The sequence below is a fragment of the Penaeus monodon genome, chromosome 8 (assembly GCF_015228065.2).
Source record: "Penaeus monodon isolate SGIC_2016 chromosome 8, NSTDA_Pmon_1, whole genome shotgun sequence".
Lineage (NCBI taxonomy): Eukaryota > Metazoa > Arthropoda > Malacostraca > Decapoda > Penaeidae > Penaeus > Penaeus monodon.
In genome coordinates this window covers 18,984,472-19,001,971 of record NC_051393.1, presented here as the reverse complement: position 1 = coordinate 19,001,971, position 17,500 = coordinate 18,984,472, and the positions used below count along the sequence as shown (strand labels likewise).

General features: G+C 39.0%; 1 protein-coding gene across 1 annotated transcript in view; it reads left to right on the top strand.

Moving 5' to 3' along the window:
* LOC119576240 (heat shock factor protein-like) overlaps positions 1-17,500 on the top strand; it is a 45,476-nt gene that overhangs the window by 11,289 nt on the left and 16,687 nt on the right. The window contains exons 7-10 of the mRNA XM_037923835.1: positions 8,242-8,333; positions 8,818-8,989; positions 9,107-9,283; positions 12,866-12,892. Of these exons, the coding sequence (XP_037779763.1) occupies positions 8,242-8,333; positions 8,818-8,989; positions 9,107-9,283; positions 12,866-12,892 (468 nt within the window). The remainder of the gene's footprint in view (positions 1-8,241; positions 8,334-8,817; positions 8,990-9,106; positions 9,284-12,865; positions 12,893-17,500) is intronic.

Below are 17,500 nucleotides of genomic sequence, written 5' to 3'. Positions count from 1 at the left end.
ATGTTTCTAAAAGTCATCATTTTCATGCCCTTGAGACTTTAAGTATGTTTTATATAGCTTTGTTAATTCTCTTTAGCAAACTAGCTGGCTGTTTTCCCACCCTTTTATGGTTGTGAATTGGGTGTAAACTAGAAATTTTTGAACAGTTTGGCATCTTTCCTCATAGTGATCTATTCCCCATCAATCCCAATACCTCCTGCTATACCCTGCAGGGCCTCTTCCTATCTTAATGTCTTCTCCCACCCAGTCTCCTTACCATGTCCAAGCTCTCAGAAATTACTATTTCCACCATCTCATCCCCAACCTGTTGAACAGCCAAATTGAGATATTTCTGTTTAAAAATTTCTTAGAATTTCCAGTATGAAATTTTCGAAGGAATTGTGAAAGGCAGAAATGGCCTTAAGGGAATGAGGTTATGAATACAACAAAAACATTCATGCTCATGGAAAAATAGTATTTATATGTAAAGATGCAATCTTGTACTTTGATTTTTTTATTTGTTTATTCCCCCCCCCCCCCAACAATTTTTTTATCCCCCCCAAAAAAAAAAGGGGGGGGGGAATTCATTTGTCAGAAACTTATTTCACTTAAAATTCAACCAAGATCACTTTTCACACTGCAGAAATTCATTTTACTACAAATCAAAACTGTGATAGGCAGAGGAAGAAGCCCCTTTTTCTTCTTCTCCTCCTCCTTCTCCTTCTCCTTCTTCTTCTCAAGCAGTAATTCATTCATAAGATTGTGAGATTTCATAATGTATTGGGAATTTCAGAAAAATAAGTTGAAAAGAGGTTTGTACAACAAACGACTACTCAGTGCCCCCAAAAGAAATTGTTGAAATTAATTATTAGAGACAAATTAGCTCTTATTGAATGATGTCCTGAATACATGATTGATTAATAAAGATACTAATGAACTCATGGTAAATGATGTAGGACATTCTTGTTCATAGACAGTGAAGTTATACCATGGAAAGATTGGAAGATTTGATAATTTACTTTTTTTCTTTCTTTTCTTTCTTTCTTTCATGCTTTCTTTCATTCTTTTCTGAAAAGTAGCTGCTCCCTAAGGGGACTGCCCAGAGAGACAGAAAAATTGGCCCATAGATATTCTGATAAAGACCTGTTCAACAATATCCGTTCGAAATATCACAATGATTCTTTTGGTGTTTATTAGATGAAAATTCACATCTCTTGAACTACTTTTTTTTCCATTTTTTCCTTACCTCCACCAAAATTTTCAAATAGAAATGAATTTTTTGGAAGGCAAAGGAGCATTTCCACAGTACATATCAAGTAGACTGATTTTATTTTATTTATTTATTTATTTTTTTTTTTTTTTTATAAATTTATTTATTTTATTTTATTTTTTTATTTTTTTTATTTTTTATTTTTTTTTGTGAGGAGGGGAGAGGTTAAAATTCACACAAAAAATGTGAAGTAGTTAAAAATCAGAAAACAGCAGTTTCAAGGTATTAGATAGTTCTTTAATATAAAACATTTATTCAAAATTTATGAAAAATAGTTTTCAAGACAACTTGGTTTGCAAGTATGTTTAGAGACTTTTTTTTTCTTGTTTACAGTATTCATCTTTTATCAAACTTACTTATGTTGTTGTTGTTGTTGTTGTTTTAAGGAAGACAGTATATGAAATTTGTATATTTAAATCATATAAAAGGGGCATTGAACTGAGCTGTGTATTACATATATAGGTACACTTACCTTCATACATTTGTACACATATATATGTATGTCTTGATAATATTGTACATACTAAAATATATGCACATTTGTATACAGAAATATGCATGCATACATACATATACATACATAGGCACACACATACATATACATATATAGGCATACACATACATTATACATACATGTATGCATGCACATATGTATGCATACACAGACATACACATGTTTATGTGCTTGCAAACATACAATTTATGATTAGGAACTTTGAGTATAGGCCCACTGGCCAACCTCTGGTTTGTAGTTCTGTGTTTGTTAACCCTAAAAAGGACATGATATTCATGGGGGGATTAACCAGCTTAGTGCATCATTTCATCCAGGTAGGCCAAGTCAGTACTTAATTTTATCTAGGCATTGGCCCCCTTAACCCCTACATCATGAAAACATTTGGCTTGAGGGGCTGAGAGCCAGGATGATGGGAACACACCATCATGAGAATTTTAGCTGAAGGCCAGGGTGAAGGGAATGACTCACCTTGAGTGCACCAAAACTCTTAGAGGGTGATTGGACTTACTAGGTATTTATATAGGGGCTCTTGCATTATTTCCATCAATAAATGTGTAGAATGAGCCATGCCTGGAAGAGCACCATCTCCCAGGGAGTATGCTATTTCCATGCTCAGGTTCCTATTCTTGCCCTCTGTGACTAGCCACACACATTGTATTTTTGAGAATGGAATATTATAAAAAAAAATGAAAATGTCACAAATAACAAAATGTTAATTATTGTTATTATTATTGCATTGAATTATGGACTACCTAGAGAGATGATATGGAGTCTGTGCAAGGAAAGCAGTATATTACCATATGGATACAGCATATCTAATAACAAATAGACATTGGAAAATGGCAAAGAAGCTGAAAATACTTAGGCAGAAAGGTAATTGGGATTGCAAAGAGGAGGCAAGGAGTCTTGACACTGCACATGAGTGTTCATGTGTCCCAGCATACAAGCCACACCCCCGTGAGAGTGACCATTAAGTAAGGCCCGAAAGCACTTGGATTCAGGTGATTAGTGTAGCGATTTGCTCTAGATATGATGGAGTTTGGTAAGGAAATAATAAAAAGTAATGACACAGTTGCCTTCCCCCCCAATCCCTTGCCTGTTGTTGTCGTGGGGGGGCTTAGGAGGCGGAGACTAGGACCCAATGATGGGGAACTCCCCAACCTTGGGACTCAGCCCTCGACTCAACTAATTTTGCATGGTCTTTTTTTCCTTCCCACTTTTCGTTTCTGTCCCTTCACCAAACCCTTCTGCTATACACCTCCTAAGGTGTGAGAACCGTGCTGAAAGGATGAAAGGCTGACTTTGTGCCAGTCCTGAGCGGCCTGAGGGAGCCATGGGCACGGTATTCCCCTGATTTAGTTACCTAGCCCTTACCCCTCAAGGGGACCCTAAGACTGTTTTTATCCCCAACATAACACAGGCTTACCATGGCCAGTAATGAAAACATATCCCCACTATTAGGGGCAATGAGGCTTGCCCCTTTATCAAATAGCCCCAGCGATGTAAACCCACCTGATTCCCTGACCCCAGGCTCTCCTTTGACCACGGCTCCGAATACTGCAATAACTACCCCCTCATCAATGCCTACTAGTACAGTAGCCAACAGTCAACCCTTAAGGAACATTTCCACTCTTCCAGCATGCTCAACTTCAACACCTCTATCCCCACAACCTCCAACATCAACCACCCCATCCTCCTTTATTAATACCTTACAGCCTTATTGCCCACCTCTCCATAACACTACCTCCCTCAACACTACTCCATCTTCATCACGCCCCCACCCTTCTACTACTCCTATCTCTACAACAATCTTGAATACTCTCTTTAGCGCAGCCAAATGGGACCGATTTTTCGTGATCCCTCCCACAGCTCCCTACTCTGACAACACCCTTCTCTTCCAACAATGTCTCCAAAAACAAGTAGGTAAAGTCTCTTTCCGTAGCCAACCCGACCGCTCCCGTCTTGTCACAGTAACATCTGAAAACCAAGCTATAGCATTAACAAAACTAACTGACCTATATGGTAACCCCATCCTTGCAGAACCCCATCCAACCCTCAATACTTGCACCGGAACAGTTTCAATCTCCCCAGCAAATTGCCCAGTCTATGACAAAGATTGGTCAGACTGTGGAGAAGACCTACTTGCCTGTCTCAGAGACTATGATGCAACATCAGTACAATGCTACTCCATTCCCCCCAGAGGTCATCAAAAGAAACCCACTAACATAGCCAAAATTACCTTCCATAGACATGACCTTCCCTTTAACGTCTACATAGGAGGAGAATCCCTCCCTGTTCGTCCATACCAACCTCCTCCAAGTCAGTGCCAAAATTGTTGGCGTCTAGGACACCCAGCCAAACATTGCCGTTCCACAGCTAGATGCCCACTATGTGCCCAACCTGGCCATACCCGATCTAACTGCTCTGCACAATCACGCACATATGCCAACTGTGGCGGCCCCCATTATGTATTTTATAGGGGCTGTCCCACCTACAAGTTTGAGTCTGAGGTAGCAACTCTCAGATTCAAAGTTGAACTCACACTACGTGAAGCCAGACAGGAAGCACGTCGACGTGGTTTCTCTCTTACTCCTTACTCCAGTAATACTGCTCATTCTACCAATTCTCATAAACCCACCCCCCTACATCTAACTCCCCCTCTTCTACCTCCTACCTTCCTCAGTCAAACTCTTTTGCCATCCTAAACCCAGACACTCCAATCTCTACTACAGATACTCCAATCACCACTACAACCCTAACACCTTCCCCTCTCCCTCCTCGCACTACCCGTAACAGACAGAACAAACGTTCCACCCCCTCTTCCCCTACCACACAAACACCTCCACCTTCCTTTGCCCCTACGCTTGAGACACCAATCCTCTCTTCCCCCCCTCACAAGAAATCCTTTATCCCCCAAAACTCCCCAACCAACTCCTCAAAAGAAACTATTGAAAATATTCAAGATTACTTAATGAAAACTGACGCTCAACCTCCAAATCTTACAACTCCTGCTCCTTTCACACTCCAAGTAACTGCTGATATCCCTACTCCTCCTAACGATATCCCCCCTACACCCTATCCTCCTAACCCCTCCCAACACAGCCCATCCCCCCCGACCCCAACCCCGCCCACATTAACCCTCCCACCATCCCCTCTATCCCTTCCACTCCCTCCTTGATACACACGTGAATCCCTTATGTCACAAGTATCCCCTTCCACAGACCCTCTGTCACCTAATACCCCTCCTAGTAGAACACCAACTCCCACACCTCTCCATTCTCAGACCTCTTGCTCCTTATCCCACCCTCTAGCTGCTTCCCCCTCAAAATCTCCAAAACGTACTACAATCTATATCACTAAAGTATAACTATCCTTCATTGGAATATTCGCGGTTTCTGCTCCCACAGACCTGACCTTTGTCATATCCTTTCCTCTTATAACCCATCTATTGTATGCCTTCAAGAGACCTTTCTTACACATCCTCCAATACCAATCCCCAATTATCATTTTGTCTCTTCCCCACATTCCCTTTATGTCTCTTCCATACTTACCTCTGCTTTCCCCCACCTATCCTCCCTTCACCGACCTCCCAACCTATCAGACATCCTTACAGAATCCCACACTTTCTGTTTCAACAACCTATTCTCTTTCCTCAAACGCATACATATCCTCCATCTAATCTAACTCCTTACCACACACGACTCTAACCCTTTCACTCACCAATTCCTTTGCCCAGCTTAGACAACTAATCACTAACTATAGTGCTACATGACCTTAGATGTCTAGCACATTTATCTTGCTTTTAACCATTAACCATTAACCATTAACCACAGTTGCCTTTTTTGTTATCCCCCATGCATACAGGGGGTAATGCTGATAGAATCAAGACTTAGCAACTCTCTTGGGTATATATGCTCTCGACAAACCATTGTGACTCAAGTCTGTAAAGTGGTACTACTTCTGATCACTTGATGTAATGTTAATATTACTTATTTATGTATTGTTATTATTATTATTATTATTATTGTTGTTGTTGTTGTTGTTGTTGTTGTTGCTGCTATTAGTATCATTATTATTTATTTGTTTATTTATTTTATTTTTTTTTTTTTTTCATTTTTTAAATTAATTTATTATTATTATTATTATTATTATTATTTTTTTTTTTTTAATACTGGAATACAGTTACCTTCATATATATTGCACTTTGTAGAGAAGAAAGTGTAATATTTTTGGTATTAGTGAATTATTTTTGTGTGTATTTGAGTGATATTGAAGCAGATTTTCTTTGCTTGAAAATTCAAACTCAAATATTGGAACTAATAAAAGGAATATAAAAAAAGTGATCATTACATAAATAATAGATAGATAATAAATAAAAGATATCACTGAAGTTATTTTCGTCAACCTTCATTGTTCATTATGGGAGCAATTAGCTTGACAATACGGTGCACCGAACAAAAAATTTACAAATTTATTTTATATTTCTGTTATTTATTTGCCAAATGAAACCAGACTCAAGATATAGCATCTCTGTAATATTACCAACCATGAAAAAATAGTAAATATGTCTGGGTCCTATAGTCAGGGTACCCAGATTTGACAGTCTAGGATCCCCTAACTCTGGTTAATATCTGATTACCAGAAAGATAAAGGAAAGTTAAGGAAAGTACTGCTTGATCATTTATCTTGTTGATTCCTCAAAACTAAAACCAACTGCCATTATTGTTGATAAAAGAAATAAGAAGACCCCAGGAAAAGAGAAGAGCATGGACAGCTGGATAATATTGGATTTTTTACTGTCACGCATTCAACACTTCCGAGCGACCCCCTAAGTTGATTTCAGCAAACCCAGGGGCTGCTAGCACGCTGGGTTAAGAAATGCTGGATTATAGGGCTACTCAAGTCTAAAGCAATTATTTTAAGAGATTTGAAATATAGATGAATATGTTCCCAAGCCATTCAGAATTACAGATCTGGTATGGAATACAAATCAGAAAATAGAATTGGCCTAGAATAGGAGAAAGCTAAGTGGAAGAAACAGGCTGATCATAATCCATGTCACCCACCCATTTAGAACTCACCCACAGTCTTTCCCTTCCTTGAAGCCACTATCCTACTCCATCTCAGGTTCTCCCAGCTTCCCCACATGCACATTGCCTCTGCCTGGTTCTTCATTGACTTTATCACAATCAACTAGTTCATTACACAACTGAATTATCCTATTACCAGAGACTCTTAGCTGCTTCTTCATCATTTTCATCACAGCTTTTTCATCTACTTGCTTGTTGCCCTGGACTTAAAACCAGCTGTACAGTTTCTAAGATGGTATAATTATGAACAGAAGGTGAATCTTCATTAACTTTTATTCAATCCTTTATTTACTGAAGCCATGTCAGGGGCTGAATTTCAGCAGGTTTTAATAAAAATGGCATAAAACCACTTTAACCACTTATCCATGAATGGCAAACCTTTTGGCATGAACAATTTTAGGTGTCATCGAGGAAAGCAAGTATGTGCCATCACACACTAGAGTGTTGATGTCTCATTACAAGTGCACCAAGTACTCAGACAATATTGCACCCTCAAAGTCACTCTGGCTCAGACATCTCAGAAGATAAATTCATGCTGAGTGGCATGGATCTGATACGAGTAGCAGCTCAGAGGAAGATGACGTTGATTCAATTGTTGTGCCACAGCACAACACATCTATGGAATCTGATGAGTCCTTGTCAACCTCATCAGCCAAGGGGACATGAAAGCAGGTAGACACCACTCTCAGTCCTGAAATTCCACATTTACCTGGCCATACAACTGCTAATGCCTCTGAACACCAGGCCCCAGAAGGAGCATCACTGGTCACATGATTACTTGATGGCATCTGCTGTGTACTCGGAGACCAGGTCATGTGACAGGTTTGACCATGTCACAAGCTTCCTCCATTTCATTGACAATCTTTTGCCTCATAACAGAGGAAATTGCCTTTGAAAGCTTGGACATTTAATACCTCTTATGTTTGAATCCTGGTACCAGAGGCAAGGATAGCACAGGATTACCACAGTCATAAAAACTGTCTGATGTCTAGCACGTGTACCAAAGCATTGTAAAATAGCACTTACATGTAATATAAATAGAACCCAAAAGTTATGCATGAAACGAACTGTATTGCCATGGGAAGACTTGGTAGTGTTGTAAGGAATTGGCCACCCTCTGAAAGTAACATTGGCCAATCCACCGCATATGGTTAAACCCTGCGATGAACGCTAGACCATAGTGATGAAAGTCCATGGTCTATTGGGTTAAAAGTTCTCAGAAATAGCAGGTGCAGCAAAGAGCACTGCTATACCATGTGGCATTCCAGGGAATTTGAAATTATTTCTGGGAAACTAATTGAACTGGATAACTGTATGCTTTGTTGATTTTTGTATGTTTTCATGACTCTTTTTATCAAGCATTATAGCAAAAAAATCCTCCTTTTCAGAACCTTTGAAGAAATCTGTGAAGACCCCCTGGAACCTGAAACAATATTAATGCTAAAGTCTGATGCACTCCCAGTTTCAACGTCCACAGCAGGTACACTCAGAATTATCTGGTGCTATGTACTTATCCAAGTATTTTTTGTTCTCCTTTCTTTCTTGTAGAATTTGTTTAAGTAAATGTATATATTTTTTTTTCTTGATTTCTCTCTTTTGCTCTCTCTTTTTCCTTTTTTATCCTTAAATGCCAACTGCAATGATTCCTTGCTTCCTTGCTTCCTTGGAGAAATTAAATATTTATTTGAGTCTTGAATGGTAATAGCCTTTTTATGACATTGTATAGTGATTACTAATTCAAGGGGAGAGATCTCTTATTTGTAGATAAGGTACACTTAGATGAGTTAGTGTTAGTGGACGTATTCCCTTTTTTCATGCCCTTTATTTTTATTTTTTTATTATTTTCTTTTATTTTTTTGCTCCTTTTCAATGTATCTTTCTTCGCTCTTTCTCCTGGATGATTACCACATGTATTCTTGCTCTCCTTGTATTTGTATTGAAATATGTTTGACACATGCTTTCAGTTCCAACTGTGGTGAGTCCTGGGGGAACCACAATAACAGAAGCAAACACAGAATTCCCTGAACTAAATCTGGATGAAGCACCACTCAGCCCAGAACTCCTAGAGACTGTTGACCCAAGTGCTGTAACCCAGTCATTCAAATATGCCTCAAGCAATTCAGCTGTCAGTTCCAGGTAAAAGTCGAGATCAGAATATATGGATGAATATTATTGCATGATAAGAGCTGTTGGTATCGTTGTGAGCTCTTGCATAACTTTTCTGCATTAGGGTGATGTATTTTATATTTCAAGTGGCAGCAATGGTGTGATAGCCAATCCTGGCACAAGCAGCAGAACTCAGGCCCCATCCACAAGCACCCAGATAGCTGTACCACAGAAGGGCAAAAATAAGTCCATGAAGAGACAGAAAACTCCTCCAAAGACCAAGCCTACCTTGAGTGTTGCAGTCCCAGAAAAGTCCCTGCAGAAGTAAGTTCACTGAAGATGTTAAGAGGTTGCCAAGAATAGCAAGGGGGGGAAAAGTAAGATAGTTAGTAAAGACTTCCAAAGTTTTATTTGTAACCTTTTGTTTTTCTGTTGTGGTATGTAAAACAACTACTGTTAGACCTTTTGGTTGATACAGAGTAAATCTGAAAATATGGCTCTGTATATCTTTGTGTTCCTGATGCATCTGCTAAGAGATGTATTGGAGTTTTGTTTGTTTGTTTCATATATAAGCTGATACCAGCAATTTATTCTGGGAACTCAAAATGGGGATTAACATATAAAAAATGTGTTTTGAAGTGATACTCTCTGTATGTTATTATATTGTACCACAACAGAAAAATCTTACTATGAGGAAAGTGTCTTGTACTGTGTTTGTTTACTTGCCCCCTTTCTTTCTGTTCTTGGCTAGAGATACTGTTATATTGAATTAAGCAGATACTTCATATATATATATATATATATATATATATATATATATATATATATATATATATATATTATATTATTATTATATATATATATATTAATAATATATATATATATATAATATATATTATATTCATATATATATATATATATATAATCTATATATATATATATATATATCATATATATAATAATACATTATTTAATTATATATATATATATATCTATATATATATATATATATATATATATCTATATATATATATATATATACTATATATATATATATATAGATATATATATATATATTATATATATATAATATTAATGGTTATATAATATATATATATATATATATATATATATATATATATATATATATATATATATATATATACATATACATATATAAGTATATATACCTTTTGATAAATGTTTCAGTTGGAGGTAAGGCTAATAAATGTTTACAACTTTACTGTTATCCAATAGTTGCTTAAATCTTTCAGTATTGAGAAATGAAGAGAAATAAGCACCATGCTAGATACAAGCATTTGAAGGTAATTGAGAGTAAATAAGTAATATATTGCATATAGCACACACACACTCAATCACTTACACTCTTCCTGATGCATATTATCTTATTTTCACACAAACATTCAATTGCGCACATGCGCGCATACGCGTGCACACACACACAAAAACACACACACACACACACACACACACACACACACACACACACACACACACACACACACACACACACACACACACACTGTCTCTCTCTCTCTCTCTCTCTCTCTCTCTCTCTCTCTCTCTCTCTCTCTCTCTCTCTCTCTCTCTCTCTCTCTCTCTGTCTCTGTCTCTCTCTGTCTCTGTCTCTCTGTCTCTGTCTCTTTCCCTCTCATTCTCTCTCTTTCCCTCTCATTCTCTCTCTCTCTCTCTCTCTCTCTCTCTCTCTCTCTCTCTCTCTCTCTCTCTCTCTCTGTCTCTCTCTCTCTCTCTCTCTCTCTCTCTCTCTCTCTCTCTCTCTCTCTCAGATTAATTCCATACTAGAATATTAAAATACAACTTCTTAATTCTTAAATCAAATCCATTGTGACAAATGTAAAAAAAAGGTAATAATAAGAATGAATAGCTTCACAATACATGAGATATATTTAACTAGTTTTGGATATATCTTTGTCAGAAATAATTATTTTTTACATATATAAATGGAATGAGCTGAAAGTTGTAGTTGGCCAGAAAATTTGGTTTGAAAATTAAATTTCTTCTATTTTAGTTGATCCTGTAATAACTCATTATATGTTCTTTGTAACCCTATGCTAATGGGAGCAGTTACAGCCATCATTAGATATTTCAGCTTTTTGCTGGCTACAGCTCTGACAGTCATGACTCACTCTTGCACTGTAGATCCCAATGGCAGGCTGGCTGAACCAGCTGCAGGCAGCAAAGATTGGGCAGACTGCTCCCAGGTAGAAGTGCGAGACAGCAGATTATTGGCCCAAATTTGTTGAGTTAACCATAGTTCATACTTACTATAATGTAGGTAGTAATTGTTATTTAGGGTAATTTTGGTACATACCACATGTAGGAGAATAATCAGGGCAGAAGAAAGTTCATAGCCTAAGTCCATAGTGTTAGGCTCAGAAAGCAAATACATATGCTCTTCATCTTTTGTTTGATCGTGTTATTGCTTGGGTTATCATATAATTAACCCATTGCCGACGGGTGGCATGTACGCACATGCCATGGCATGGCGGGACCATCTGCCGGGGGCACGTACGCACATGCCATAGAGTATATATGGATGCACCACTCAAATCCACAACCACGTTGGCCATAATGAAGTCAGTTAGTAGGCCATAGTGACTGCATCTGATTTTCCCATTCCTTGAAATTGTGGGGAATAGTTATTTATATGTTATTATTTATTTATCTATTTTATTTAGATTTTTATTTATTATTTTTTATTATTATTATTTTTTCTAATTAACACATTGGATCTGGGTGCTTCACTGCCTGCATATGACCCAAAATCCAGGCATTAAGCTTATTTGAGTGATGCCTCCCTTGGTGTAGGTACAACCCACACAAAAGCTCATGTGTGGTGTCAAGACCCCTTGTCTCCCTTTGCTATGCTATAATCTCTTTTATATAATTATTTTTCTCTTTTGCTGTTTTCCTAAGTCTGTGTTAGTCATTTGATAAGCTGTCTCAATATGGTAATAAGTTGTTTTCCATGTTTTCCATGTTTGGCATGTAATTATGCCATCCACAAGGCAGCCCTGCCTGCCTTGTGATTACACTCTGGGAGAGGGCAGGGCTTATTATATATCTATAACAATCAAGTTCTTCAAAAGAATATAAATATCATGGGGATTGTGAAGTGCCCTACTGGATACCATTATCTAATTCTTGTTAAATTTCTTCAGGCCATTCCATTATTCATTGTATATCACTATACTAGGATTATAATAATGTGAGGAAGATACCCCATGAAGCTCAAGAAAATCAACATTTCCATATAAATGACATGATCCTATTATGGGATTGCTACCCACATAGACTACAATTTTCAGCTCATTTCAGCTTTGTGTGTATATGTGTATATATATATATATATATATATATATATATATATATATATATATATATATATATATATATATATATATATATATATATATATGAAATTTGTTTTGGTAGAATTTGCCACAAATCTAATTTTGGGCGAATAAAACTTTTCCCTGTCTTTGTCTTGACATTAAGAATGTTGCAAAAATAATCCACCTTAGTGCAAAATGCACATGTACACAAGCAAAATATATGAAACAAACATAGTACACACATGCATGCACATGTGCGCGTGCACACACACACACACACATATATATATTTCAAGATGTTCTTCCACATGTGTCCATGCCTATCCTCTTTAAGTGCATTGGCTCATTCAGTTATTTGCTCCACAAGAAAATGAAAGATTATGTCCTAAATGTATCATATGAGGTGTATGTGCTGTATATATAAAAGGAAAATAGTTTCATTGTGATTTCCCAGTTTCAGTAGTCAACCTGATGATGAATCCTGTGCTGTATATTCTGTGTGCCTAAGATACTTTTCTTTTATATTCAGGAATGCAAAAGGATCAACAAGTGGAGGGTAAATATTAGCTGCTTTTATGTATTAATATGTTATTTGGTAACCTATTTTAGAGCATTGGCTTTCTCTCTCTCTCTCTCTCTCTCTCTCTCTCTCTCTCTCTCTCTCTCTCTCTCTCTCTCTCTCTCTCTCTCTCTCTCTCTCTCTCTCTCTCACTTGCTCTTTGGGAAAAGCTAACCAGTCACATCTTTGCATGAAAGATTTACATGAAAGAAATGATAATAGCAAGAAAAAGAAAATTCAGACTTCTTTTGTCTTCATCAGTTCTCTTTCAGAATGCAGTGGATGATGTTCTGATGTTTTACGGTGATCTGTGTCAAAATCTCTATTTATAGTTATTACCCTTATCAATTAATAACTGGTTAATAGGGAGGATAGAGTAGGTAGGAATGTACAATTGTTAAAAGAACAGCTGTTAAATTAGTATTGAACATGTGTAAGAACATCACCAGTGCTATACCCCCATTGTTGTATCATGATGATGATGGAGCATTAACCAGATGCCATATGTAAAATGCACAACACCAGTAAGTGGAGCTACAGTTTTAATGTTCTTGCATATAAAGGTAATGATAGTACTAATGACAGTCATTTTTCAGTTCATTAAAAAATGTTATACCAAGTGACTGTGATATGAGCCAAATACATAAAAATGTGTGTGTTTGTATCTGTATATGTGTGTGTGTGTGTGTGTGTGTGTGTGTGTGCGTGTGTGCGTGCATTTGTGCACTCGCCTGTGCTCATATGTGTTATGTTTATGTATGTATGTACATTTTTATATATGTATTTATGTATGTATGTACATACATGTATATATGTACATACACATCTACCATTCACCCATCCACACCATCCCCTAAGGTTTGGGATAGGTGCATGGCTCACTTGGGAATGCTATTGTTTGATTATTAAATTGTGTGGTAGCTGTTGTGATTTCTTCAACCATGGTGAAACCTTCAGCATAGTATTGTACCAATAATCTCTCTCTCTCTCTCTCTCTCTCTCTCTCTCTCTCTCTCTCTCTCTCTCTCTCTCTCTCTCTCTCTCTCTCTCTCTGTATCTTACTTGCATAGAGGGTGGCATAACTATAAGTTTTCTGCACTTGTAATCTGCTTCTCAAGTGGTTATCTGCAAGCAATTCCCTGTACATGGTTTGGTAATGAAGATAATGTGGATGATAATGATAACAACAACAACAATGACAGTGACAATATTGCTGCTGATGGTGATGATAGTGATGATAATGACAGTGATTACAAAAGTAATGATAATGGCTTAACCTCAGGCGAGCTTTCTGGGTAGACGCTTGGAACATCCAGTCCTTGCGGCAGGATGAGTGGTTACCTCTGCTATCAAGGGAATTGGACCGATTAGGAGTTGAGGTGGCTGCCCTCTTGGAGGTGAGAAGACCTGCCAGCGGCATGATCAATGTAGGTGGGTACACCTACTACTGGTCGGGCCGCATTGATGATCATCACCTCCAGGGAGTAGCCATAGCCATATCCAGCTGACTTCATCCCTCGGTAGTTGAGGTGACACTGGTTGATGAGCATATTATGGCATTGAAACTGAAGCAAGCCTTTAGCTTCATGTCTTATTGCTGTATACACTCCTACTGATGTTTGCAAACTCAATGTGAAAGAGGGGTTCTACACCAAACTCTCATCTGTGGCAGACAATTACCCCCTGGCAAGATATTCGCATTGTTTTTAGGCGACTTCATTGTGGTATCCGGCTGGTGGCTATGAGATGTCTGTTGGCCCCCATGGCTCAGGAGCTGATCCCAATAGCGAGAACAGCCTCCTTCTCTGGGGCTTTGCTAGGTCCCAGAAAATGAGGATATCTGGTTCCTGGTACCAGCGCTCCAACCCGCATTGCTGGACATGGTATAGCAATACGTGTACAATGGCCAAGGAAATTGACCACATACTTGTTGGCACGCATTGGATGATCCTCCAGAACTGTAGAGTTTACTGGAGTGCCGAGTTCTGTGGCACTGACCATAGACTGGTTGTGGCTATCCTACAGGTCCACTTCAAAACTCCCCGTCCCTCCAGTGGCCACTCTAAGGTGTTTCACTTGGACAGACTGAGGGAGGAGGAGTGTGTCCGTGGGTTTACCATGGCAGTTTCTGACCGATTCACAGAACTTGACAACCTGACAGACCCAGTTGCTCTGTGGGAGTTCTTCAAACGCGAAACCCTCGAAGCAGCTCAGGAGTCCATTGGCGTATGCCCAAGGGCAAGGCAGAATTCCATCTCCCTGGAAACATTGGAGGCCACTGAAGCGTGTTGCATGGCTCGGCTGAATGGCAATCAGGTCTTGCGTTGCTCTTTGATGCATAGGGCTCAGACACTGCTGAGAAGGGACAAGGAACAGTTCATCAGGAATCTTGGTGAGGAGGTCGAAGGCCATTTCTTGGTAAACAGCCTTCGCCCTGCCTACCTGAGAAAGCTGAACTCTAAGCCCTCCCCACAGATGACTGCAGTCCGATCAGTGGATGGACAGATCATCTCAGATCATGTTGGGGTTTTTGAACATTGGGCTGAGTATTTTGAGCAGTTGTACCAGATAGACCCTCCAACAGTTAGCTTGGATGCAAGCGATATCACAATACCTGTGCCGGACCCACCCATCAGCAAGGAAGCTCCTACCCTAACAGAGGCTAGGATGGCAATTTCCAAGCTGAAGAGTGGGAAAGCTGCAGTCATATGTGATATCCCTACTGAACTTCTAAAGGCTGGGGGTGAACCTATGGCCTGGGGCTTGCATGCAGTATTGACTCTCATCTGGCAGTCCGGTAATATTCCCCCTGACCTATTGAGGGGTGTGGTCATCCCTCTCTGGAAGGGGAAAGGGGATTGCTGGGACTGTAGCAACTACTGTGATCTTACATTGCTCAGCATACCAGGCAAAGTTTTCACCCACATTCTTCTGAAACAGATCCATGATCATCTACTAAGGCATCAGAAACTGGAGCAGTCTGGATTCCCCCCTTACACATCCACAATAGACCAATACTAGCGCTTTGAGTAATTGTGGAACGCCATTGTGGGTATGGTCATGGGTTGCTTGCAAACTACATCGACCTCAAGAAGGCTTTTGTGCATTGTGAATCGCTATGGGAGATCCTGAGACTTGGAAATTCCGACGCAGATTATTGGCTTAATAGCAAGCCTATATACAGGTACTGAAAGTACTGTCAAGTGTGTGTGTGTGTGGGGGGGGTGTCTATCAAATTTCTTCCCTGTTAATTCAGGGGTGAGGCAAGTCTGCATCCTTGAACCTACACTTTTCAACACCTGTATGGACTGGATAATGGGCAGAGCTACTAGCCAAAGTCAATGTGGAGCGGCTCTTGTTGCATTTAGCAATGAGGCGAAGCCCTGATGCCTAGAGGTCTCCTGGACCAAGACCAAGAGTCAGGACTTTGGGGGCCTGTTAGGGGAACCCATTCAGTCAATCCATGCTGGTGGCGAGGATGTTGAAGTCACAGGGAATTTTACATACCTTGGTAGCATAGTCCGTATCTCTGATGTCAGACCAAGAAGTCAGTAGACAGATTGGTCTGGCAACAGGAACCATGAACTCGATCAACAAGAGTATATGGAGATGTTGGTACCTATGCAGAAGGACCAAGGCCTTGATACTGCCAGTTTTGCTCTATGGAAGCAAAACCTGGACGCTATCCAGTGCCTTGGAGTCTCGTCTTGATGCCTTTTGCAACAAGTCCCTTTGCCGGATCATGGGGTACAGTTGGCAGGACCACGTGTCCAACCGACAGTTACACTGTGAGACTGGCATGGGACCTGTTACTTGCATAATCTGGGATTGCCAACTTAGGCTATATGGGCACCTAGCTCATTTCCCTGTGGATGACCATGCCCATCAGGTTGTCTCTTTGCAAGACAACCCTGGGTGGAGAAGGCCTGTAGGATGTCCCAGGAGGTCATGGCTTGGGCACTCGAAGAGACCTGTCACGAGGAATTTGAGATGGGCCGAGGGCCTGCTTAGAGACTCGCCATTTGTGGAAGTGAAGGGTGGATGTAACCATGCGCCCCTGTCTGTGTTAGCCCTTTGATGATGATGATGATGATAGTAATTGAATGGAGACCTCTTGATCACTAATATTACACATGGTATTTTATTATGTAAAGGATTAATTGGAGACTTTATTATGTGAATAATTGGAAATTCAGTTTTTGCTCCCTGATAGTTCTGACATCCTTGAACCTCCAACAACTGACACCTTGCACATATGGTGTTTTAAGTATAGTTTGTATTCAAATGCTTCGTATATGCTTTCCCTTAAATGTTTATTGATGATTCACATTGTAATAGTTCATTCTAATTTTAGTGTGCAAAAATCATTTTGTTGCATTTAGAGAGCTTATTTGTGTCTGGTATATAAAAACATAATCCTTTGATTTAGTTAATTTTAGTAACATAGTTGTTCTAGTAGCAATGATTATACTAATAATCATGATAATATTGATATTAATAGAAAAATGATAATAGTTATAATGATGATGATGAACACCATATTGATAATGTTATTCTTATTTATTTTATTGATCATAAAGTTATCCTTTACTCTGATCCAAAAAT